The sequence below is a fragment of the Fusarium verticillioides genome, chromosome 10 (genome assembly GCF_000149555.1).
Source record: "Fusarium verticillioides 7600 chromosome 10, whole genome shotgun sequence".
Lineage (NCBI taxonomy): Eukaryota > Fungi > Ascomycota > Sordariomycetes > Hypocreales > Nectriaceae > Fusarium > Fusarium verticillioides.
Genome location: NC_031684.1, coordinates 278,619 through 299,745, shown reverse-complemented (window position 1 = coordinate 299,745; position 21,127 = coordinate 278,619). Strand labels below are relative to the sequence as shown.

The 21,127-nt window shown below is 47.9% G+C and overlaps 9 protein-coding genes and 1 non-coding gene across 10 annotated transcripts; 2 read left to right on the top strand and 8 right to left on the bottom strand.

The window, feature by feature from the left end:
* Window positions 1–1,089: 1,089 nt before the first annotated feature.
* Window positions 1,090–1,811, bottom strand: FVEG_17586 (hypothetical protein). Its single transcript, XM_018906827.1, has one exon. The coding sequence runs from the start codon at window positions 1,645–1,647 to the stop codon at window positions 1,348–1,350; it is 300 nt and encodes a 99-aa protein (XP_018761951.1). The 5' UTR covers window positions 1,648–1,811; the 3' UTR covers window positions 1,090–1,347.
* Window positions 1,812–2,232: 421 nt separating this feature from the next.
* Window positions 2,233–2,323, top strand: FVEG_17585. The gene has a single exon. It is a non-coding gene; the product is annotated as a tRNA-Pro (tRNA).
* Window positions 2,324–3,337: 1,014 nt separating this feature from the next.
* FVEG_13708 (hypothetical protein) lies at window positions 3,338–4,263 on the top strand (the record flags this gene model as incomplete). The annotated part of the gene is made up of 2 exons (XM_018903072.1): window positions 3,338–3,743; window positions 3,791–4,263. The coding sequence occupies 2 exons, from the start codon at window positions 3,338–3,340 to the stop codon at window positions 4,261–4,263; spliced, it is 879 nt and encodes a 292-aa protein (XP_018761950.1).
* Window positions 4,264–5,194: 931 nt separating this feature from the next.
* FVEG_13707 (hypothetical protein) lies at window positions 5,195–6,451 on the bottom strand (the record flags this gene model as incomplete). The annotated part of the gene is made up of 4 exons (XM_018903071.1): window positions 5,195–5,624; window positions 5,672–5,895; window positions 5,943–5,971; window positions 6,019–6,451. 4 exons carry the CDS (start codon window positions 6,449–6,451, stop codon window positions 5,195–5,197), a joined length of 1,116 nt encoding a protein of 371 aa, XP_018761949.1.
* Window positions 6,452–7,970: 1,519 nt separating this feature from the next.
* Window positions 7,971–8,630, bottom strand: FVEG_13706 (hypothetical protein; the record flags this gene model as incomplete). The annotated part of the gene is made up of 1 exon (XM_018903070.1): window positions 7,971–8,630. The coding sequence occupies one exon, from the start codon at window positions 8,628–8,630 to the stop codon at window positions 7,971–7,973; it is 660 nt and encodes a 219-aa protein (XP_018761948.1).
* A 1,430-nt stretch (window positions 8,631–10,060) lies between these two features.
* FVEG_17584 (hypothetical protein) lies at window positions 10,061–10,870 on the bottom strand (the record flags this gene model as incomplete). The annotated part of the gene is made up of 1 exon (XM_018906826.1): window positions 10,061–10,870. The coding sequence occupies one exon, from the start codon at window positions 10,868–10,870 to the stop codon at window positions 10,061–10,063; it is 810 nt and encodes a 269-aa protein (XP_018761947.1).
* A 255-nt stretch (window positions 10,871–11,125) lies between these two features.
* FVEG_13705 (hypothetical protein) lies at window positions 11,126–11,891 on the bottom strand. Its single transcript, XM_018903069.1, has one exon. The coding sequence runs from the start codon at window positions 11,686–11,688 to the stop codon at window positions 11,191–11,193; it is 498 nt and encodes a 165-aa protein (XP_018761946.1). The 5' UTR covers window positions 11,689–11,891; the 3' UTR covers window positions 11,126–11,190.
* A 710-nt stretch (window positions 11,892–12,601) lies between these two features.
* FVEG_13704 (hypothetical protein) lies at window positions 12,602–14,613 on the bottom strand. The gene has a single exon (XM_018903068.1). It carries the CDS (start codon window positions 14,566–14,568, stop codon window positions 12,937–12,939), a length of 1,632 nt encoding a protein of 543 aa, XP_018761945.1. The 5' UTR covers window positions 14,569–14,613; the 3' UTR covers window positions 12,602–12,936.
* Window positions 14,614–15,131: 518 nt separating this feature from the next.
* FVEG_13703 (hypothetical protein) lies at window positions 15,132–18,576 on the bottom strand. The gene is made up of 3 exons (XM_018903067.1): window positions 17,944–18,576; window positions 15,496–17,751; window positions 15,132–15,423 (listed from the first exon to the last, which is right to left on the bottom strand). Exons 1-3 carry the CDS (start codon window positions 18,410–18,412, stop codon window positions 15,239–15,241), a joined length of 2,910 nt encoding a protein of 969 aa, XP_018761944.1. The 5' UTR covers window positions 18,413–18,576; the 3' UTR covers window positions 15,132–15,238.
* A 586-nt stretch (window positions 18,577–19,162) lies between these two features.
* On the bottom strand, window positions 19,163–20,967 carry FVEG_13702 (hypothetical protein). The gene is made up of 3 exons (XM_018903066.1): window positions 20,754–20,967; window positions 20,269–20,706; window positions 19,163–20,222 (listed from the first exon to the last, which is right to left on the bottom strand). The coding sequence occupies exons 1-3, from the start codon at window positions 20,930–20,932 to the stop codon at window positions 19,331–19,333; spliced, it is 1,509 nt and encodes a 502-aa protein (XP_018761943.1). The 5' UTR covers window positions 20,933–20,967; the 3' UTR covers window positions 19,163–19,330.
* Window positions 20,968–21,127: the final 160 nt, after the last annotated feature.

The following is a 21,127-nucleotide window of genomic DNA, read 5'->3' as shown; positions in this document are numbered from 1 at the left end:
AGCTTGGCGGCGAACCTAAAGATTGCGGGGAAACGCCCCCTTCAAAGCATAAGATCAACGGTTAAACATGAGGCAGTGCTAGGTACTGTTTATTAGCAGTAGTATGATGCCGATCCAAGGACTTGATAGGTAGATTTCCGAGAAAGCTACACGCGCATCATCGATACGGCCCAAGTGTCAACTCAAAACGTAATACCCCAGATTCTTTTGCGCCCGCAAACAGGGTGTTCCAGACCGGCACGATCTCGAGTCTTAGTATAGCCCATGAGGCGTTCCACAAATTCAGTAGTGAAGAAGGAATATCAGACTAAAATTACCGCTTTGAGGTTAGTTTTTTCGGTCGACCCCCGCAACACAGAGTTCCAGCCAGTGGAAGCCCTGATACTGTGATTCGTGCAATTTGTCACAAGGGATATGGGTTATTATTGAGGGCTTGCTTTTGTCGGAGCGATGTTTGTGGTGGTTGGGTGAGGTTGAGCGTGGATAGCTGGAATGGGTAATTTCTGCCATGATCTACGTGTAGGTGATGGTGGACCTGGTAATAATTGTCTAGATAAGACGGATTTGATAGTGAAGGATCGGTATCCGGCTTGGTATGTGCTTGGCTGGATCTTAAATCTGATCGTGGGATGATAAAATCCGGGGTAATGTGGATCTCGGTGCTTGTTATGATACCGATGGACGTATCTCTCTTATGCCCGGTGATTTGCTTGTTTCATCCTCTGTCTGTATTCAATGCTCCGTGCTACATCATTTCATCTCTTCTTTATATCCCTAGACGACTAAAGATCGTGCAGTAGTGATCATTAGCTATTGGCTCTCAGGCCTTTAACACCTTTCAACATTTGTATGCTTAAACGCTTAGTGGGATAGTACGGATGTCACATGTTTCAAGAATGGGGGCCGTTTCTGTCAGTGACTATTGAGGGTACCGTGACGGTACCTCATGCCCACTCCTGATATCTTACCCGAGAGCTCTACCCGTACATCCCTTGCGCTAGTTGAATGTTGGTTAGCTGGCGAGACATGCTGTTCAGCTATCCTCATAGCTCTGGATAGTTCTTCTTGCACTATTATCATCATCATGCCTTTGCGTATTAACAGCATCATGCTTTAGATTCAGATTAGACGGATCCTGTAAGTTCCATCATGCTCATAATACTCTTCACAAGGTACATCTTGCCTGCTTTGTGGCCCTCTGCCAGTGAGTGTTCCAGGCTCATCGTCTGCAGTGTACCACTCGCTGGCAAACCCACATCGCTCAGAGGTCCCAAGTTGTCCAGCTACAGGCCGAAGAACCAAATACATAGCCAAACGATAGTCCTGCTCTGAAAGTGAAGCGTCTATCTAGTTAGGATCATCCGTGCATATGCCAATGAGTAGTGCATAGTACCGGCCAAACTGCAGGCCGCTGATATCGAATCCGCGAAAATGAACAGGGCTAACATAATTCTCTTGTGCCCTGACTTCTCTGCAGATAACAGGATCTGTCTTGCGATCGATAGCTTGTACGCGAGCCATGGTACCTTGAATCAGCATATGACCACCAGTGACAGGCCCTGTAGGATCATTGTTGGCATGAGTGGTCGAGATATCGATGATCTTCGATTGAGGAGTAAGTATTTCCGGCAAATTTATCCAAGACATGATGCCGACAATTGACGCCCATGACTAACTTGGAGCTCTATACTGGGGCCTTGGATTCTTTTTTGTCGTGCATGAGTACCACGCGAGCTGGCGATAAAAATTATCGTTGTACCAAAGACCAGCCAGGTATCCCTAACTTCCGAGATGCGGCTATAGCCATTTCGCCATGCCGGATAAGGCGGGCAACAATCGCTAGATCTCGTCAATCCGCGACAAGTATACTCAGTAATGAGATCCGACCAGAGCTGAATCAGGTCTAGACTAAGGCCACTGGCATGGCCAACGAGCTCTGCTACAAAGTTTTTCTTCCCATTATAACTAATGCAATCGGGAAGCCCGTCAGGATATGACTCACAAGTGCAAAGATGATCGCACTCCCAGAAGACCTAGTTTCTGGCGAAGTGAATCGTTCTTTTTAACATTAGCCACTCTTGGTGCACCCATACACGCTTTTTACGGTCAGGATCCCTTTCTACAGAGACACGGGAGTCTCTTGTGGCTTGTTCTCTTGCCGCATCGAAAACACATAGTTAGCATTCTCGGCCCCGAAGTCAGCATCCACAGCAAGTTCTTCAGAACTTAACCGGTCTGGTGGTCTAGTGGTATGATTCTCGCTTAGGGAAAACCCTACAGCATTGTTTGCGAGAGGTCCCGGGTTCAATCCCCGGCCAGACCCCTTCTTTTGATCTGTGCACGTCCTCACGATGTTTTTGCTTTTTGCGTTGGTGTTGTGGAGACGTGTCTTTTTTTTTTCGTCGTGGTGCTGGGATCGGTGGGGCACCTCGGATGGGTCCTGGCTTACCCTGCACTTAGTTGACCAGATGGAGTCACTTTGTTAAGTCGCTCTTGATGCCTCTTGACATTTCTCTATTATGGCGCTTTATCATAGAATTTTGATGCTTTTATTCTTTGGTCAGTTGTAACGAGTTCTCAACATTATCGCTGAACCGCCCCTGTTAAAACGTCATCTCATGTCACTTCCTGTAACACGAAAACTACAAGTACCCACAATGGGAGATCACGAGAAAAACAGGAATGAGACAAGCTAAGTCTATCGAGCATCACATAACGAACCAAGGCAAGGTCCATGATATTTTCACACATGTCGGCTGATCATACACAAAATCGTTCACGCCGTCCAGCCTCGAGCGACGTCATTTGCTCAGCTCAAGTTATGAAGGGTCCAAGGGACCATGATGGTGCCTGGCTTTAGACGGTCATCACTGAATCATGATTTGCTGATCTACTAGGGCCACCAGGAACTGACGTCTGATTGCCGAGACAAAAATGTCCGGATCTGTCGATGGACCCTCCCAATCTTGATTATCGGGGCTTTGGGTATGATCAGCAAGCCACAGTATCTCTTCGCGGTAACTTCATACCAGCCCCAAACTGTAAACCCTTAAATTTATAGCAGATATTATTGCAAGAACGCAATTCGCGTCAGCGGCTCTAGGTCGATCGTTGGTTCAGCATAAAAACTATGTCATCTCATGATATGATGGTTGACTGATCAGAAGATCGACAATATGACAATAACTTCAACTGTCGCATGAGGCAAATCCCAACTTTATTCTGTATGTCCAGCTTTTGAGGAATTTTATAAATGCCTGCAAGTAGCCTTCTGAAAGATCATCATGTTCATACCAAGCCGAACAAAACTGTCTATCATACTGTTCAAAACACCATCATGAAAGTCTTCTTCATCGCTGCTGTAGCTCTCCTGGGCAGCTCTTTAGCTGCACCAGCTACAGACACAGCCCTCGTCAAGAAATCATCTCACCTTGTCGATACCATTCCCTATGATGGTCTCCCCAGTGTCAAAGTCGACCTCGACGCCCTCCGCGCTGAGCAGAAGGCAGGACAAACCGCTACCACGAATGTAAAAGTAAAGCGGTCCTCTAAAGTTACGCCTAAGAAGAAGAAGACATCGAACAAGGCGCCGGCCAAGAAGACAAAGTCTAGCAAGAAGCCCAAGACAACTCATTCAAAGAGATTGCTCAAGTCTTCGTCGACCGGCTTTAAGAACGGTCAGGATCTTGTTGATTCCTTGGATAGTCTTGTTGCTCAGATCACTGCGCGCAGTGACAGAATCAGTATGTGTCCTATGGTTCACCTCCTTAATAGGTAATAACACTATCAGATGGAACACTCCTCAGAGTTCAGGCCGGAACAGAGACTCGCAACAAAGGCACCACCGACGCCCTCAAAGAAATCATCCAGATCCGCGCCGCTGTCTCCGGCGCCCTAACCAGACTCTCCACTACCAAAAACCTCAAACTCACCAGCGATCAACGCGCCGACGTCCTCAATCTCGTGGAACAGCTCGTCCAAGAAATTCTCGACATCATCAACGACCTCCTCGAAACGCTCGGTCTCAAGCTCAGCCTGAAAGCATCGCTGAACCCCCTCATGAACATGCTGAGCGACTTTCTAGGCGGTCTGGCAGTGACTGATGGCAAGCTTACGCCAGAATTGCGCAAGCGTTTGGGGAATTTGATTAGAGCTCAGGTTAACGGTGATGACACGCGGGGTTTCGATGCGCTTGGAAGTGGGATCGAGAATCCGCTTTTGCGTCTTCATGGGTCTCTGAAGACTAGTGTCGGCTCGAACTAGTATAGCAGGGATATTGTCATTCGTTTAAGTACTGGGATGTTGATAGCGGGAGTTTGACTTTCCATGGCGTTGGGTATTTGCTCTCTGTTGGTTCTGCTATCATACCGCTCCTTTAGCGATCGTTTGTAGTTGTAACAATACCAGGATTCTATATTAGCTCTCCAATGTGAACATCATATCATTACACGCGGCTCTTCGCTTCGGACACCATTCCCAATTCTTCTATAGCTCGCGTTCGGTTATAACTAGCCAAGCCCTCTATTCCCGCTTCTTCAATCGGAGCCAAGCCAGCCTCTTCGTCAACACAATCAACAGGCGGTGAAGCACTTTCACCCCACGGATATACGGGACTCCGATGATTGGCGTATCGCATCTTATCCATTTCGAGTATACTATACATATTCTGCGGAGTATTCCTACATGATTACCCCAGAAATATGTCAGCAATGCCCAGGGGCTACTATCGACATGGGGATCCTGATAAGAGTTCCATTTTCGGGATGTGATCGTCGTATCAAACGATAACTTTCTCCCGGCTCGGAGCATATGCGTACGCGAAACTTTGAGGATGTTTGAATTCAGGAGAATGAATAAGCTTCCCCGGATGAACTTTGTTGACAGGATCGTTGATGCGACTGGTTTGTTGGTTCGACCTACGGATGGAGGTGAAACGGTGAGCCTGATGGGTTTTACTCGCGATGTGACGTTGCATGCGTTTGCTTTTTGCTCGGGTTGGGCATGATGTCACACTGATCTCGTCTAGTTCTGACACCTTCGAGAGGTCCCGAAGGTTTGGAATCATCCATCCTTGCCAAGGTGACAATGAAGAAAATCACGCAAACAAGACCGAGGCAAGTGTCAGAAAAAAGAAATCGTATACGCTGTTATTGAACGACAATGCAATGCTAGCTATGAACAACCCAAACCATCTCTAAGTCTTGCAATCAAAAACATACTCCGCATATGGAGTGTATCTTCCCAACGTAGCATGATGGAATAGATTCCCAGTCAAACAATCAAAAAGTGCAATGACATAAGTACGCTGGTCGTCGCTCAGCGCCGGATCACGCATGAATCTCTCCGACTCGGCGTAATACTTCTTCTCAACGTCGAAGCTCATAGTTCGAGTAATAGTCTTTGCCAAATGCGGCGGCACAAACATGAGCTTTTCAATGACATGTACTGCGTTGACGACAGAGGCGCCGATGGTGCGCGACTCGTGGATCTCCTTATCGTAGGAGTAGAGATCGTTGATGAGCATAGAGTGAAGAACGTAGAGCTCTTCTAGCTCCTCAAAGGGAGCGATTTCCTCGGGAGTATGGTGAATACCGGTTCCGAAGCGGATAGCGGCAACCATGAAGCTGAGGGTGGTTAGTGTATTCTGATAGAATTGGAGGAGGGAACTTACGGTTTGGCAATATCGTGGCGGCGGTAGTCCACGTACTCAGCCAAAGTTGCGTATGTGTCTTGCTTGAATGGTGACTTTTTGCGGCCTGCACTGACAAAGAGACCAATGGCTCGGAGGAGGCCAGGGCCAAGAATGGGATCACATTCCATAACTTCATCGTAGAATCGCTTCATGTGTTTGTTCTTAGGCTTCATAGTCACGAAGTCATCAGCAACTGTTGTTTCCTAGAAGGAGGTTAGTCCTGTAAGAGTATGGTATCTGTTCAACTTACATCTTGTGTTGCACCGCGTTCCATAACATCTAGATCGGTGTCAGCGAGATCAGCTTTGAGTGGAATGTATAAGTACCATCGTGGAAATATAAAAGAAGAAGAGCCTGCGTCAACAGTTCTATTCGAGTTCGCGACGCCGACGGATAGAGGTAAACGGCGCATGAAACCGCATCTTCGACGAGCTCGTTAATCTTTCCCTTTCGGCGCTCGTCCATAAACTCCACTGGTAGAGCTCCTCTCTCAGACGCTTTGTCGGTACTGATTCGATTCACCAAGTCCCGTCCAGCTGCTTCACCCTGAGTCCACCACTTGGACTGTCTCACCCATGGGAGAGAAGTATGCCACGGAACGTTCAGCTGTTCAGGATACAGCGTTAGAGGAGCATCTTCAGGGACGTTTGTCTCTCTGAACAGTGAAGCAAAGTCAAGGTCGGGAGGTCCAAGAGTGTCTGGACCAACGGGGTCAAAAGCACGGACTAGAGGTCTGATGGGGAAGTCTTTGTGAGGCATTGTGTATGTGAAGAAGAGGAAGAAGCTTGGATAGCGGATCTACCCAGAACTTCCCGCGAAGAATTGCGCCACCGTAGGATTTATGTTCTTTTTCGATTGCCGCGGCGGTGAACGGACCATGAACTGACGACGGCAACATCGGTTCGAGACGACTCCATAACGGCTACAACGGGCCAGGGGTTGGAACAAGTGAAGCCAGCAAGGATGTGATAAACCACCCAACAGCTCTGCATCCAGGGTGTTTGTTTTTCTTTGACTGATATCGTTATCCTGCTTGCTAGCTCGGCACGTGATGACCCTTCTCCTGGTGTGATTCGATGGCAGTGCCGGCATGGGCATGTGCATGGGTGATGTGATAAGACCCGGCGCTTTTCTGGTGACGAGACGTCCGCGTGGAGTCATGCAGAGTAGCATCCACCATACTTGACTTGCAGTACGACTCAGCAAGCGAGACTGCGCGGGCAGGCAGGCTGGTTTCTGCAACCATACCATGGCCCGCGGTCACGGTCCTTGGATGACATGTGCTGAACACCCCTGGACCAACGACACGGGTCGTATACCCACTTCGGGCGCAGCCAACGGTTACGAAAATACTACGCTGCTCCATCCGAGCGTAACCAAAGGATCCGGCTAAGTGGATGACACAAATGCAGATCAGGATCCCCTGAAACGCTTGCAGTGATTGCCTCGACTGATAATTACTCGTCCACTGTCAGGCCAAGCGGAGCAAAAGATACTGACATGCACTAATTCCCGCAAAAATCATGGGTGCCATGCATCTCAGCGTCGTAGCATTACAACACTAAGGCACGTTGACTGCTAGAGCCAACAGCTCGGGTTCCCCTGCTACTGTCATGATGCATACTTTTTTATTTTATTTGCCTGCCTAGAACAGACTTTGGCCGCCCCCACCTGTTGGTTGCTGCAGAACAAATATCCCTGAATCCTTTGACAAGGGGTATGTTGACACGTAATGGGACTAGAGATTTTTAGTTTAAACGGTCGCATCATTTACCCCGGCATTGCTCGACCGTTGGATATGACGGTTGACGGGGCATGGACCATGATAGACGGAGGAAACGACCCATTGTCAAATGTGATTCCTCGGGTGTCATCCGAGGTACGTGTGAACTTTATGCAGAATGTTGCATAAGACAGTAATATCGGCAAAAAAATGGGGTTTGTCACAATTGCATGTTGGGATCAGGATTCAATACTATTACTCAATTCATGCTAGACTACCTCTGCTAGTACCTAGACCTAGTTTACTTATCCCAATGGACATCCATCTCAGGAGACTATCCCAGACATGTACCAGATCCCATAGCACCTTTCGTAGTCTGACACCTTTTCGTACTGGCGAGAGAACATTCTCAAAGGAGCATTACCAGGCTAAAACTCCAGGACCCAATGCATATCTGTACCGTGAACAAAAACAGTCATCTAAACAAACAAACATTTCCGAAGGAGCATCGTGCTACAACTTCAGATCAAAACAAGCACCAAGAATGCAAGACGTTTAGTTGCTAGGCTTGAAGAAAGCGGGCATCTCGTCGTCAGATTCATCGTCGACCTTTCCCCAGTAGACAGCGGAGGAAAGGATGCGGTCGTTGAAAGAAGTCAGTCGCTTCTCATTGTCGTAGACGGGACCGTTGAACTTGGTCTTGAGGAAGGACTCAGACTTGGGGAGTTGGTAGACGTTGGCCTCCGCGCCAATGGACTGCTTTGAAGAGACAGAGTGCTCATCCTCAGATGAGTCGTTGGACTCGTTGGCAACATCCGAGTCGTCAACACCCTCCAACCAGTTATGGACCGAGTCCTTGAGACCGACCGCTCGACGCTGGATTGCTTCAACGGTGAAGTAGTCATCAATGAGGCAAGCTTGAAGCTCATTGATCATTCCGACAGTAGCCTTGACAGTGACACCAGACTTGAGTTGGACGTTAGACTTGGGTTGAAGGGCGGCCACGATGGTGTCCTTCTGGGCATCCAAGTCGACCCAGACATCGTTGTCATCAAGGCGATCAGAGACTCGATCTTCTTCCTCTTCCATGTCCGAAAGGGCCTCGACTAGGTTGGTGCGGCCGGGGATGCCATAGTCCTTGAGGTGGACTCCGCCGGGACCGAGCTCGCGGTTGCGAACGACGGTCTTCTTACTGGAGGTCAAGAAGGAGAACATAGCGAAGGATAAATGGGTGTTGTTGATGATAAGAGTCGGAGTGTTATGGTGTGATTTAATGGAGAGGGAGATGAGATGAAAGTGCAAGTGCTCTTGTGTAAGTTGATAGAAGTGAGTTGCTGATGCAAGTCGAAGTGCTTCGGTGTGAGTTGACAGAAATGAGAAGGAGATGAAAGTAGAAGTGTTGTGATGTAAGTAGATGAAGAATGAGATGAGATATTACAAAGATATCTCAGCTCAAAAGTCTTGTCGAGTTTGTAGAAAGAAGAGTTTCAAAAGTCCCGACTCGGAGCGAAAGGATTGTCTTAGTCGGGAGATTCTCTCTCTGATCTGGCAGTGTCACACCAAACTGAACATCATGACAAGTGAACACTACCTAACACTGGCAGCTCGGTGTCCATGTAGCCAATGTAGTCGTTGCTTGAGAGAGATGCCTGGAAGGGAAGTCCATTAACTTGAGAGTCGTAAGTGCTTCGACCAATGTGAGGGTTTGCCAAGGCCCAAAAAAGGAAGTGATACAGTGGCATGCATTGGCGGAGCTGGAGAACAATTGCCTAGAACACATGGAGGACGTCATAGGTCTATACTTACAGTGCTGGAAGTAGTACGAACACGTTCTTGTCGCGGGGTAGACGCGTCTGTAAGTGCAGGTGCGCGCTGAGAATGGAACGAGGGCGGGACAGCCTCGCGGGAATTACGTTACTGATAGGGGAACTTGAACACATTGTCTGGAGTTTCAACTGTTGACAGCCTGAAGATATCATAACGGTTTAAAGGAAAGAGTAATATGCTTCGACCAATCTGAGATTTTGGCAACGCCTAACGAGGCCGTCATACATCGGTATGCATTTTATTTTATTAGTGGACCTGACGAACGGTAGTAAGAACAGAAAGGAATCTCTATGTTCAGCGCTGTATTCGTGTTCTCATCTACTCTGACGCTGTACTAGAATATCGAACCTTGGTTTGGATGAAAGCTGCGGCACTTTGGCCGTCACCTTTAAGCGATACGTGTAGTTCTTGAACCAAAAAGCGTCATTGCAAGTCCCCAGCACGGTACATATATTATTACAACCGGCCAGCCTCGGTGATGTGAGAGTAAAGGGCAGCGGAGATCATGAATATTGGGACCAGCCTGTAATTGCTTTCCTATTTGTGGATAATTCCAAGGCCAATTGCTTGTCCTTCGAACAAGAGGTGTAAGTAATGAATGCTGTAGCCACTCAAAAGCCGATATGGTTCATCAACCCGCAGCTCGACCTCCTTCCATAAAATTGTAAGATCTTTGTTTTCCCGACAACAAACTTCATAATTCAACAGATATTCCTGCCTAGAGTCTTTCAAGTATTGGTACGCGGTGTCTTGAAGGTAAAGTGACTTTGAAACCTTGGACCCAGACCAGTCAGAAATCAGAGGAGTACAGACGATGATTATGGGCTTGGACAGAAATCGCCATAGCAATTGCTCCTGCCAGAACCCCGCATAATCGCTTCCGCAAATCTCAATCCAGTTGTAAGGTGTTTTTTGGTAGAAGAGTCCAAGGACAAGATAGAAGAGCTGGCAGTTGAACTGGAATCGGTTGCTTTCCGTTTGGGGGCATTGCAGGTGAAAAGGCCATGCGAAGGACATTGGAATGTGACAGCCGAGCCATCGTCTGCATACACATTCCGAGTACCATACTTCTCCACCAATCCACATTCAGGACATGAAGCCCGGAAAGCCAGTGAGCCTCGTTCCGGTGCCAGGACCTTGCCATAGAGTTCTCGCCTGATAACTATCTCGCAACGAACGTCAGGTATCTCAGGATTACTCCCAAACTCCTCTTCCATTCTGATGCGATGATGAACTCTGTACTGGCTAGCAAGCTCGTTTATGATTTGAACATAGCCTGGGAGGTGTTTTTGGAATGTACCCTTGTCACGAAGGCTTTTTTGGTAAACGACACCGTCAATCGTCATTTCCTCGCCTTTGGCACGGTCCCAAAGGTCACAAGTTACTGAAACATCTAACCCTTCATCGATCAGTCGTCGGGCAAGGATGAATGCAAGACCAAGACTACACATGGTTCCGATATGGGCTGGGCTATAAGGCTGAATGATAATGTTGACTTCAGTCCTACGACTTCGGTCAGATAAAAGTGTTTTAAGATATAATGGATAGCGAGTTTTGAAGGCATATGAACCGCCACCAAGAGCATGGTGGGAAGAAAGATCATACGCGACAGGGATAGACTTTTCCATTAGTGTGATAAGTGAATCGAGTACAGAGCAATGTATTGGCTAATACCTAAATTTCGAAGTGCTGGACTGATGGGAGAAGTAACAACATCTTAAATATTCCCTTTGTATTACAATAAGAATACTAAGAATATTATTAACTTAAACAAGTCTCTCCTAGCCTCTCAGCATTTGCGCGCCAGTCGCGCGACTCTCAGATTATGTGTTTTCACCTTATCACACAAATTTACAGTCACAAATGATCATATGGCCCATTATGTGCTCCCACTGTATCAAATTGTATTCATGGCTCATTGGCCGGTCTTCTCGTCACACCCAATCCCTCATAACACCTTATTCTGACCCTCCAAGCTATACTGCGCCATCATTGACTCGGGGACCCTGACTCTTCCTCGTGGTGCAATCTTCATTCCGTGCTCATCCCGCATCATCGTCCAAGTGATGCCTTGCCCTCCATCGGCGTTGATCTCATACACTGCGTTGATGCGATATGCGTAGTCGTAGCCCTCGTAATCGGGATCTTTGGCGTTGTACTCTTTGTTTCCAAGCCCATCTTCAGGTAGGGGCTGGTCACCGGGGTTTCTCGTGATGGCTTCGTTGACTGGGCAGATGTGTGTGATGGCGGAGTGGGGAGCAGTGCGGTAGAACCAGATTCGCTGGATGCCGGCCATGTTGTACTTGCGGAACTCATATGTCTTGATGCCGTCGATGATCTGTTGCATGTAGGGGTCGTTCATGGCGAGGATCATGTCGGTGGGGCGAGGGGGTTCGGAGGCAGCAGCCTTAGGCTGAGCTTTCAAAGTTTTGCGAACAGGAGCCATATCTTATGATGATGCTATGACAAATTAATGATGATATATATGGTGATGTCGCAAAGGGCGGGCGCGGAGCGGCTCTGGTGTTGTGCATGTAAGAGTCAAGTTCAAAATTTTGCGACTTTGTTGACAGAATATTGTTATTGTGTAACAACTTGTAATGAGAACAGTGGGTGGCCACGTGAACAATAGGATTAGGCTGTCACAAGTTGAGCAGGCAGTGTCAGTGTACGTCTGACAGTGGCAGCAGTGGTCAGCTTTATATTGTGACATTTTAGCTGCAGAACCTTAATTCCTAACCCTTACCTGACCGACAAACTTTGAACTGCGAAACCGGAGATGTCCAGTTACATGTCAAACTTTCTTTGTCTATTGGCTGAACACCAGTCAATTGCGTCTTGTGATGTAAGGTTAGCCTTCTTAACGGTCTGACTTCACGCTACACATGAGAAAACCATGTAATGACTCACAGTAATGAGGACCCTCATAAAATTTCGCCAAACTAAATGTATCTTCATGAAGTATGACATGTTCTGTTTTATTTGCTGCATTACAGCGCACTGTTTAACTTCTATCATGTTCAAGGGACCCGTCACAAGGCACAATCCAGATGGATGCTCCAATGCGCACCAGAGTGTGTGCGTGATGACTGAAACCCAGGCAGTGCGTGGTTTAAGCAAGTCTGCTTTCTCGCTGCGATCGGGGGGTTGGGGGGGGGGGGGCTTTGCTGGGAGAGGAGACTTTTGCGTTGGGTTGATGTTGATGAGGCGAGGAAGCGCTGAGCTGAAGGCGATGTTTCTTTATGAGGTGAGCCTAAAGTTAGATTAGGCTTAGGGAACGCGTCTGAGGTCAGGTGACAGCGTAAAATTGGCGACGAGAGCAATGATAAGAGAGAGATAGTAGCTGCTCAAAAGACATACCTTATTCATTTTATCGGATACTGTTGTTATATGTATAAGTCTCTTTGGAAGAATGAGAAGTACCCTATCGATTAAAGGGCCATCACTAACCTCACGCTTCTAAGTTTAATGTGCAGAGTGTGAACAAAGTATATCTTTCATTTCGCACAAGAAAAAAAATGAGATGTTTCTATGTTCTGACAAGAATGGTAGCGAAAGGTAATATCAAATCAGGCATGTCCTCTGAACAAAGAAAATAATGATATAAAAATCTATCTCCAGAACACAAGGGGTCACTAATGAACTTCACCTACATATGAACAGACATGACCTAATGACGCTTAACTCGGAAAACTTAAACATTAAGACCATGACGTCTCGCTCGAGTCGCAGCCATGATCAAATCCCACGCAGCATTATCCTTCTCCAGCGTACCCTTCTCCGGCTCAAACCCCTTCTCGTCACCACGATACCGCGAATTCTTCTCCAACCACGGCGACGGACCGAGACCGCAATTGTACTCAATGTACTGCATCCGAACCTTTCTCTCATTACTGATCCCCGTTCCATATCTATGCTTCTCAGACACAAAGGTATTCTGCCCATCCCAGTATTCCTCTTCCGTTGGGGGAGGACAAGCAAAGTCTCGGTGCAGGTTTCGCGTGAGGCGATGATCCATAGCTTGCAGGTCGATGTCTTTGTAATCAGGGTCTAGTAGAATCGCCTGGCGAGTATCTTTGGGACATTCCCACCAGCATCCATGACCAACTCGGAGTGTCTTCAGCCCCTTCATCGAATCCTTCCACTGAGAAAGGATCTGATGCCATCGGATGGGAAAGTCGCGCTTGATAGGGTTCCATCCTCGTCCTGTACCTCCTTGCGCTGTATGAGCTGTGTGGTCAGCATACCCATCATTTTCAATACGAAGTTGAAGCGCATGATACAGGATGGGACAATCATCAAGATACAGCTCCTCAAGACCTCCACTGCCGTTCTCCTTGCCGAGGTTGCCAAACCACTCAATCTGCCACTCATGAGTAAAGACATAATTCCCCAGCGCAAGAATCTTGAGATGAGGGAACGGTGAGTCCATGCCAATGTTGCGAAAGTCCATGATGGGAAACCAACCCCAGTAATCTTTAAAGTATAACGACAGTACGCGTAAATGATCCGCAATGCTAGGGGAGAGCCATGTGTTGTGGATGTTGCCGAAGAAATCGTACTTCTCAATATAGTGAATCGTGCTCTCAGGTGATGCGTCGCACTCTTCTGTTGTGACAAAAAGCCTCAGGTCGACGAGACTTGGTAGGGAGATGATCGTCTTCCAGGCCTCAGACGAAGCAAGATTAGGATCATCATAATCCGCAAGATGCGTAATCGTCAACTCCTTCAGCGGGAACGGCTTATCGTGGGCAAACTCAAGATCTTGATCGCTATAGTCAAACCTCTCATCCTCGTCCTCATTGAGATAGATATATCCCTCCATAACCTGATCAATCTTGATTTGCTTCTCCAGCGTCCACAGCCCCGCAGCGCAGTGGAGGATAGTATCAAGCACGCGATATCGCAACTCAAAGGTTTCCTCGATCGTTTGATAGTACCGGTCATCTTGGCCGCAGTGCTCTTCAAAGCGAATGTGAAGCGCTGTCACGTTGGTGAAACATCGTAAGTGAGGGAGAGCGTTCATGAAGGCTAGGGGGAAGATGTATGACTCGTTGCAGAGGTATTCAAAGTCAAACTCAATGCGCGTGTCGATAGTGATTTCTCGAACTAAACCTCGTAGTTCGGGGGTGTTGGCGATTTGGATAAATCGCTCAACAGATGGTGGATTGAATGCTTCGAGGCGTAAGCTCCTGAATTTCCATGGCCGTGCGATACCATTGAGCCTGTGAGACGTGAGGCGAAGGTTTGAGAGGGTCGGTGGTGTGATGAAGGAACAGATGTTGTCCCATATCTCAGTGACAAGTCTCGAGTCGTTGGAAGCCATGGCGTGATGATTGAGGTGAGATGAGGTGAGAATGGTTAAGTTGAGCTGAAGTATTTTTGAAGTTGTTGAGTGAGAGCCTTATAAGTTTCTGCTCAGCACTAGAGTAACCCCTGTAGATGGGGCTGGTGCCTAGATCTGGTAGGCAGTCGGCGCGCTAGACCCGCTGAAAGAGGAGCTACCCTGCAGAAATCTTCCGACTTTGAGCTGCGAGTGCCAAGGTCTGGTCTAAAGACAGGCTAAGTCTGCCTAAATATTGGACAATCTCTGCGAAATATTCATGCCATAGTGATTCTAAGGGAGGAAAGAAAATACAGGATCTTGATCCCAAATGACAAAAAATCTGAGGTAATATAGCCATATAGCCTAAGCTTAGGATAACTTTTGCTGACTTTATTTTGACACCCCATATTAAAGCTTGCTGTTTTCTTGGTCCCCGAGGTGATTCCAACCTCTCTTGTCTTCTCTGGTGCCGCAGCCTACTTCGTGCTTACAGCGGGGTTCTCAATTAACGGCTCATCATCACGACCGTGCATACCCACCGTTTCATTTGCATCTCATTGGAAGCACAAGTCGTGATAAGTAGTGAATCGCTCTCAGAGCGGTATATGAATGGAGATACTGTAATATTATATAATACAAGTCATGAACCCATTGTCTACCAACACCTCGCTCACAGTGTAATACCATAAAGACCCTCGCCCTGTATAACCTCACCATTCTCATACGTCACCCTCTTCCATCCTTCAACATGCGTCTCGTCGCGAAGCCACTCAACAGTAGGCCAGTATCGCTCATCCTTCTTGATTGTCACGACGGAGGGAGTTCCGGTGTAGTTCATCATCTTGATCTTGAAGTCTACGCTCTTGTCAGTTACGTTTTCCCGTGAATCAAGGCAAAGAAAGCTCGAGGTCTGCTATCTTCACTTACAAGTTTTATCAGGGATGCTGGCGATGATCCCCACAAGTGATTCGAGATCCGGTGTAGGCTTATTATCGATATGCGTGATAAAAGTCGTTGCGTAGACGTTATATAGGTTCGCCGGCGATCCTATGAACCAACTTGTGATGTACACTTCGCTCGGCAGCTTCTTGATACTCTGTCTCACGGTACGATGTGGTTTCTGCGCCGTTAATCCGCAGAAATTAACAACGCGCGAAGTTTCGAACTCATCTTCGGAAACAGTCTGTGCTTTGAAGCTGATCTGTTCGCCATTTCGCACAGCGACGACATCGAGGCTTTCTTTCCAGTACATGACATCCACATCGTGGAGCTGCGTGATAAGTTTGTCGTCCAGCGTGAGAAGGACATCGCCTTCGCCGAGTTGACCAGGGAGTTGCTTTGGCCCGCGCTTTACCATGAATAGTCGTCGGTCGGAGGAGGACTTGCTCTGGACCTTTTCGATCCACTCCTCGGCTACGCCCATGACCCGCGCTTCAATCATGGTAACGGCCTCGAGCTCGATGGAGAGACTGCGGAGGGTTGGGACGATGCCTTGGCTTAACTTCTCAGCGATGGGCGCGATGGCTTGTGAGCTTAAGCCGAAACACGCCTCGTCGAGATCTTCCATCTCGTACACGACCCAAAGAGCCTGAACGACACCGTCTTCACGGATAAGGACGCCACTTCCGCAGTGATTCCCAATTCGAGTCTCAACATCAATACGATCCACGTTGACAGGACGGCCGCGGGGTGGATTTGGTGGTTCTCGCTCGAGGGGAATGACCTTTGTCACAGCTGTTGAAGCATACACCATCTCATCGCAGTCATTATGCCCCACGAAAAACGTCGGTGCACCCTGTGAGATCCTCTCAGTGCTGAAGATGGCGCTTTTGACCGGTGCGTCAACGAGGCTAGGGTCGTATTGGATGATAGCGTAGTGATGCGCAGGATGCAAGAATACGACCTTTCCAGGCACAAGCACCGAATCGGCAAATGTTAGTTCGATATCGCAGAGCTTCGTCGGCACAACAGTTCTCGAAACGATGACATAGCCTCGATCAGCGTTTACAACAAGACCCATTCCCAGTTTAATGCGCGCGGATTGTCCATCAATAAGAACTGGTGACGAGAACCGCACGTGGACGAAACTCCTCGCAATCTCTGCAATTTCACGCTGAGCGATATGCTCCAGCGCATCAAACGACGCACTTAGTCGCGGCGGTCGAATAGCAGGTAACGGCTCAGCAAGTACCTCAACATCCCAGACCCCGGTGGTATCATTCCTTTTAAACATCTTCATGCGCTGGAACCAATGCCGATCAATAGGCACAACAGCCGTTCGAACAGTCTGCGGTTCCCAAACATACCAGAACTTGATTGCCACGCGTGCTCTATCGGGTATATCCTTCATAACCTGCACGAAAGCATCGAGATCAGGCGTCTTTTTGTGATTGACGCTATCGACCATGATGTAGTTATCGTGCGTGGGGTGAAATGGTCCGGATTTACTGACGTACACGCCGCGGCAGGGGAGGAAGTATCGTTGGGCGATTTGGTATGAGAGATCGTGGAAACATGCTGCTCCGACGGTGACGAAGCGATCTGGTGTGATCTCACAGAGGTCTTGGACTAGGATATCCTCTGCGACGTCTTGGCCGTCTCTTTGGACGAGAATACGGACGGTTTTGCCAATGTTGGAATCGAAGATCTCGTTCAGACGGAGGAATTGTGTGACGAGATCTCCGTTGATTTTGAGGAGGATATCGCCCTCTTTCAGCTTTCCGTCTGAAGGACCTTCAGGCAGGACGTCCATGGCGACGATGACGTTATCCTCCCCAGGGAAAGATTTGCGCAAAACACTCTCCCACTCAGGACTCAACCCCAGCCGTCGGCATTCATCAAAGGGCTTTAATTTGAAGACAGTCTGAATCTCGCCTCTTTTCACCTTCTCACCGCGTTGAATCTGTTTCAGTGCTCGTAGCGGTCCATCAAGTGGGAGAAAGTAATCCGTTGATCCATCGGTGCGCCCGCCTGCTTGAAGAGCGATACCGTGCCCGTCCACGTTGACAACAGGACTTCCGGAACTGCCTCCTGACGCTGAGGCGTTGGCTTGAAAGTAACATGTGTTGAAGTCCATGTAACCATCGTATATAGGAGCATTTCTGTCAAGACGACTTATGAAACCGGATAGAATGCCGAGCTTTTCGCCGCTATCGTTGCCGATGACTTTGATCTCGGTGCCAACTGTGCCAGGTTAGCTGCGTGCTATACCCCAGAGGCTAGGTACAAGGGCAAGAGAACTTGGGATCTTGGCCCCTAAGCGATGGAAGTACTTAGGTAAGTTAGCCTAAGCTCAGGAGACTCTCTCCTAAGTTTATTTGACATCCTCGTCCAAGATCCTAAGTTTTCTTGCTCCCTTTGGGGCTGGGGACTCACCCTTTGCGAGGTCGGGTCTGAGTTCCATCGCGGTGAGAGTCATATATTTAACAGCCTTGGGATCAAACTTCAAAAAGCCAAAGTCGTGTACTGGATCGCGATAAATGGGGTACGTGTCGACTTCCTCCTGGTTATTGAAGACAATGTACCCCGAGAAGGGCCCAGGGCCAACGACATGTCTATTAGTGAGGATGATACCCTTTTCCGCATCGACAACAAAGCCAGTTGCTTCACTCGTCTTGCTAGTCTCTGTATCAAACGAATAAGGGTGCGAGAACTTGACCGATACAACGCATCGAACAACCTTCTCTATTGCTCTTTGCCAAGCTTCGCTTTCTCGCTCTGAGAGGAGTCCTGCAGTGGCTGGATGTTCTTGTTCTACTGTGTGATGTGTGCTGACGCCGTTCTCCACGGCTGAGAGGGATACATCGCGGAGTTTAGTGAGGATGGGATCCTGGTCGATTGTCATCCTGGCGGTCCAGGGTTGGCAGCTGAGGATGGTAAGATAGTGGTCTATAAGATGCGTATGATCTATTTATTTGGAGGTAAGGATGAGATGTACAGGAACGAGATTGAGGTGAAGGAGGTTGAAATAGTCGTTGCTTATGGTGATCCAAGGCAGCTCTTATTCTTAATCACTGCGTCTTGCGTGTGTGACCCCTCATCAAACCTGCATGAATCAATTACTCAGCCCCTAAAAGTGGATATCCCTCACGGACGAGGCAATTTTCATTGGACGCACAACAACGGCAGTCAGAAAACTTGCGACCTTTATTCTGCTTGATAAAAAGGACAAGGCATTTCTGAACCTAAATTAGTACGGTCCTAGACGTTTTTATTATATCAGCTTCATTTCCAGCTAGAGCTTTTCTCTCCCTCTCACGGCAGGCAACCGCGCCAGAGAATCAAGGCAATGACCATGATTTTCAGCCTCATAAGGCGTCCCGAATGACTCCCGGGACTTTTTAGTGGGTATTTGAAGATCTTTGGTGATTTTCAAGTCGTGTGAGATGTTCAGCTCGGAATTATCGGGCGGCCGATCCAAGGTAATCCGAATATTGGTCTGCAGACCTTGTTGAGAGTCAGCTTACCACTGACGCGGTGACTCATGACGTTGCACATGATTCACACTTTGTATGAAGATGTGAGTAACTGCGAAAAATACTGCTTGTTCTGCGTAATTAATTAAAGCTGAATGTGTTTTTGTTACACGCAGAAATTCATGTTGCAAAGACCTTATTATTAGGGAACAATAAAATACTAGTAGTAGAGCTTAATTTAGAGAATTAAAATAAACTCAGTAAAGGTATTATAAGCTTATTTGAAGTCACCCAAGTCTTTCTATCGTTTAGGAGCTAGTCCATGTAAAGATGAAAGCAATGCATTTTTAACCAGAAGCAAGAGATATTCTCGTCTTGCTCTCTCCCATCCTCAAACTCCACTCCCCATCCCACTCCTCCCTCTTCCTAACCTCCACCTCAACACTCTTCTTCGGCGTGTAAACAGTCGCCATATCCCCCGTATTCAACGCCGGATTCTTCACCCACTCCCCCTTCACAGGTGTAATATCGCCCCTCACAGCAAGGAGCGCAATGACGATGAGAATTTCAGTCGTGGCGAATTGACGCGCTGGACAAAGATGAGGCGGTGCACCCCATGCGACAAAACTGCTAGCCTTTCGATCTGATGAGTCTTTGGTGAAGCGGTACGGATCGAATTGGTCAGCCGTTGGTCCCCATGTTGATGTGTTGGTGTGCACGGGTTGGCCGGGCATCATGACGTAGTGGCCTGCTTTGAGGAGGTATTTTCCGTCGAGGAGGGTGTCTTCTGTGACTTTGCGGATGTTGGCGTGGACGTGTCGCAGTCTTTGAGTCTCCTGGAACACTGATAATGCCAAGGGACACTTCGTCTTCAAAGCCGCGACGTCGACTTTGAAACCGGACTCCTTATCTCCACTGACAGCTTGCTCAATAACTTCCTTTCGCACCTCTTCAAGAAGATCAGGTCGAGAGAAGAGCTCGTAGATTGTCCAGTACATGATCGGAACAGTGTTGGCGAAAGCAGCAGTTCCGAAAGTAGCTTGTTGCTTGCAAATGTCGTCTTCATCAATACCAGCTTCTTGCATCGATCGGAGACGTTCTTTGTAGATGAAGGATACATCGCTGGGGAGGTTCTTGTTATACTTGCGGAAAGCGTCAAAGACAATCTGGCGGGCAGCGTAGCCTTTGCCAGTGATGTCGAGGTTTACCATGTGAAGAGGAAGATACGATTGCCATTTCCTATCCTGTTAGATGTTGAACTGGCGTCATTGGAGAGGGTGCTTACCAAAAAGCTTGGTCAACCTTGGGATCAAGAAAAGGATGCTCGACACCAAAGATTCCACAAGCACTAGCCTGAACGACAGCATACTGCGCCCATTCCAACAGATTAATCTTTGAAACACCATCCTTCTCTGTGGGAAGAAGTTGTTCAATATCGATCAGCGCACGATCTCCCATTCGAAGATTCTGCTCATCGAGAAACGGCCCCGTAGCAAGGCCATTCTTATGCGCGTGACTAAACGAATCAACCCATTCTGTACCAAAGACCTCGAACGTCTCGGGTTTCGCGTCACCCATAAGTTTAGCCGCTGTTTGCATAAAAGGTCGGAAGGACAGAGTCTTGGATGTCTTTTGGATCAGAGGGATGAGACGGGAAGTTTTCGCGATGTAGAGTTTTGTGTTGAAGATGGCGACTGTGTACATTTCCTCGTTTGTTTGCTTGCTTTCTCACAGTCAGCTTGCTTCAAAAGTGTTGAGGGGTGGAAATACCTTGTTATTCCATGGTAGCCAGAACTATACTTCATCATACCCCATAGATGACCAAAGAGCGGTACTTTCGATTGTAGTCTCTTGGGCTCCCTTGGATCGTCGAACAGCGAGAGAATCCATTCTGCCGCGTAGGCAAGCAGGACGAAGCCCGCAATACTGTACACAGCTTCTCGCAACATTGTGATGATGATCTTTCAAGAACCCAACCCAGTTGAGCAAGTGCAAGATACTAAATAGCAGATCGATTATTTCGCTTATCCAAGATTTTAGTCTGTAGGATTCTCATAATCCGAATACGAGACACCCCTTTGGTGGATCTCTGACGGAGGAATACCCCTAGCGTGACGCTACTACAGCGCTGATGGGACTTCTGT

Bases quoted from the DNA above. Each gene is read 5' to 3' on its own strand.
- FVEG_13705 (XM_018903069.1), bottom strand. From the start codon at position 11,688: ATGGCTCCTGTTCGCAAAACTTTGAAAGCTCAGCCTAAGGCTGCTGCC.
- FVEG_13704 (XM_018903068.1), bottom strand. From the start codon at position 14,568: ATGGCTTCCAACGACTCGAGACTTGTCACTGAGATATGGGACAACATC.
- FVEG_13702 (XM_018903066.1), bottom strand. From the start codon at position 20,932: ATGTTGCGAGAAGCTGTGTACAGTATTGCGGGCTTCGTCCTGCTTGCC. The intron at 20,707-20,753 runs GTATTTCCACCC...ACTGTGAGAAAG, and splicing joins GGCTACCATGGAATAACAAG to CAAGCAAACAAACGAGGAAA. The intron at 20,223-20,268 runs GTAAGCACCCTC...CTAACAGGATAG, and splicing joins AAGGTTGACCAAGCTTTTTG to GAAATGGCAATCGTATCTTC.
- FVEG_17586 (XM_018906827.1), bottom strand. From the start codon at position 1,647: ATGTCTTGGATAAATTTGCCGGAAATACTTACTCCTCAATCGAAGATC.
- FVEG_13703 (XM_018903067.1), bottom strand. From the start codon at position 18,412: ATGACAATCGACCAGGATCCCATCCTCACTAAACTCCGCGATGTATCC. The intron at 17,752-17,943 runs GTGAGTCCCCAG...AACCTGGCACAG, and splicing joins CAGACCCGACCTCGCAAAGG to TTGGCACCGAGATCAAAGTC. The intron at 15,424-15,495 runs GTAAGTGAAGAT...ACAAGAGCGTAG, and splicing joins CAGCATCCCTGATAAAACTT to ACTTCAAGATCAAGATGATG.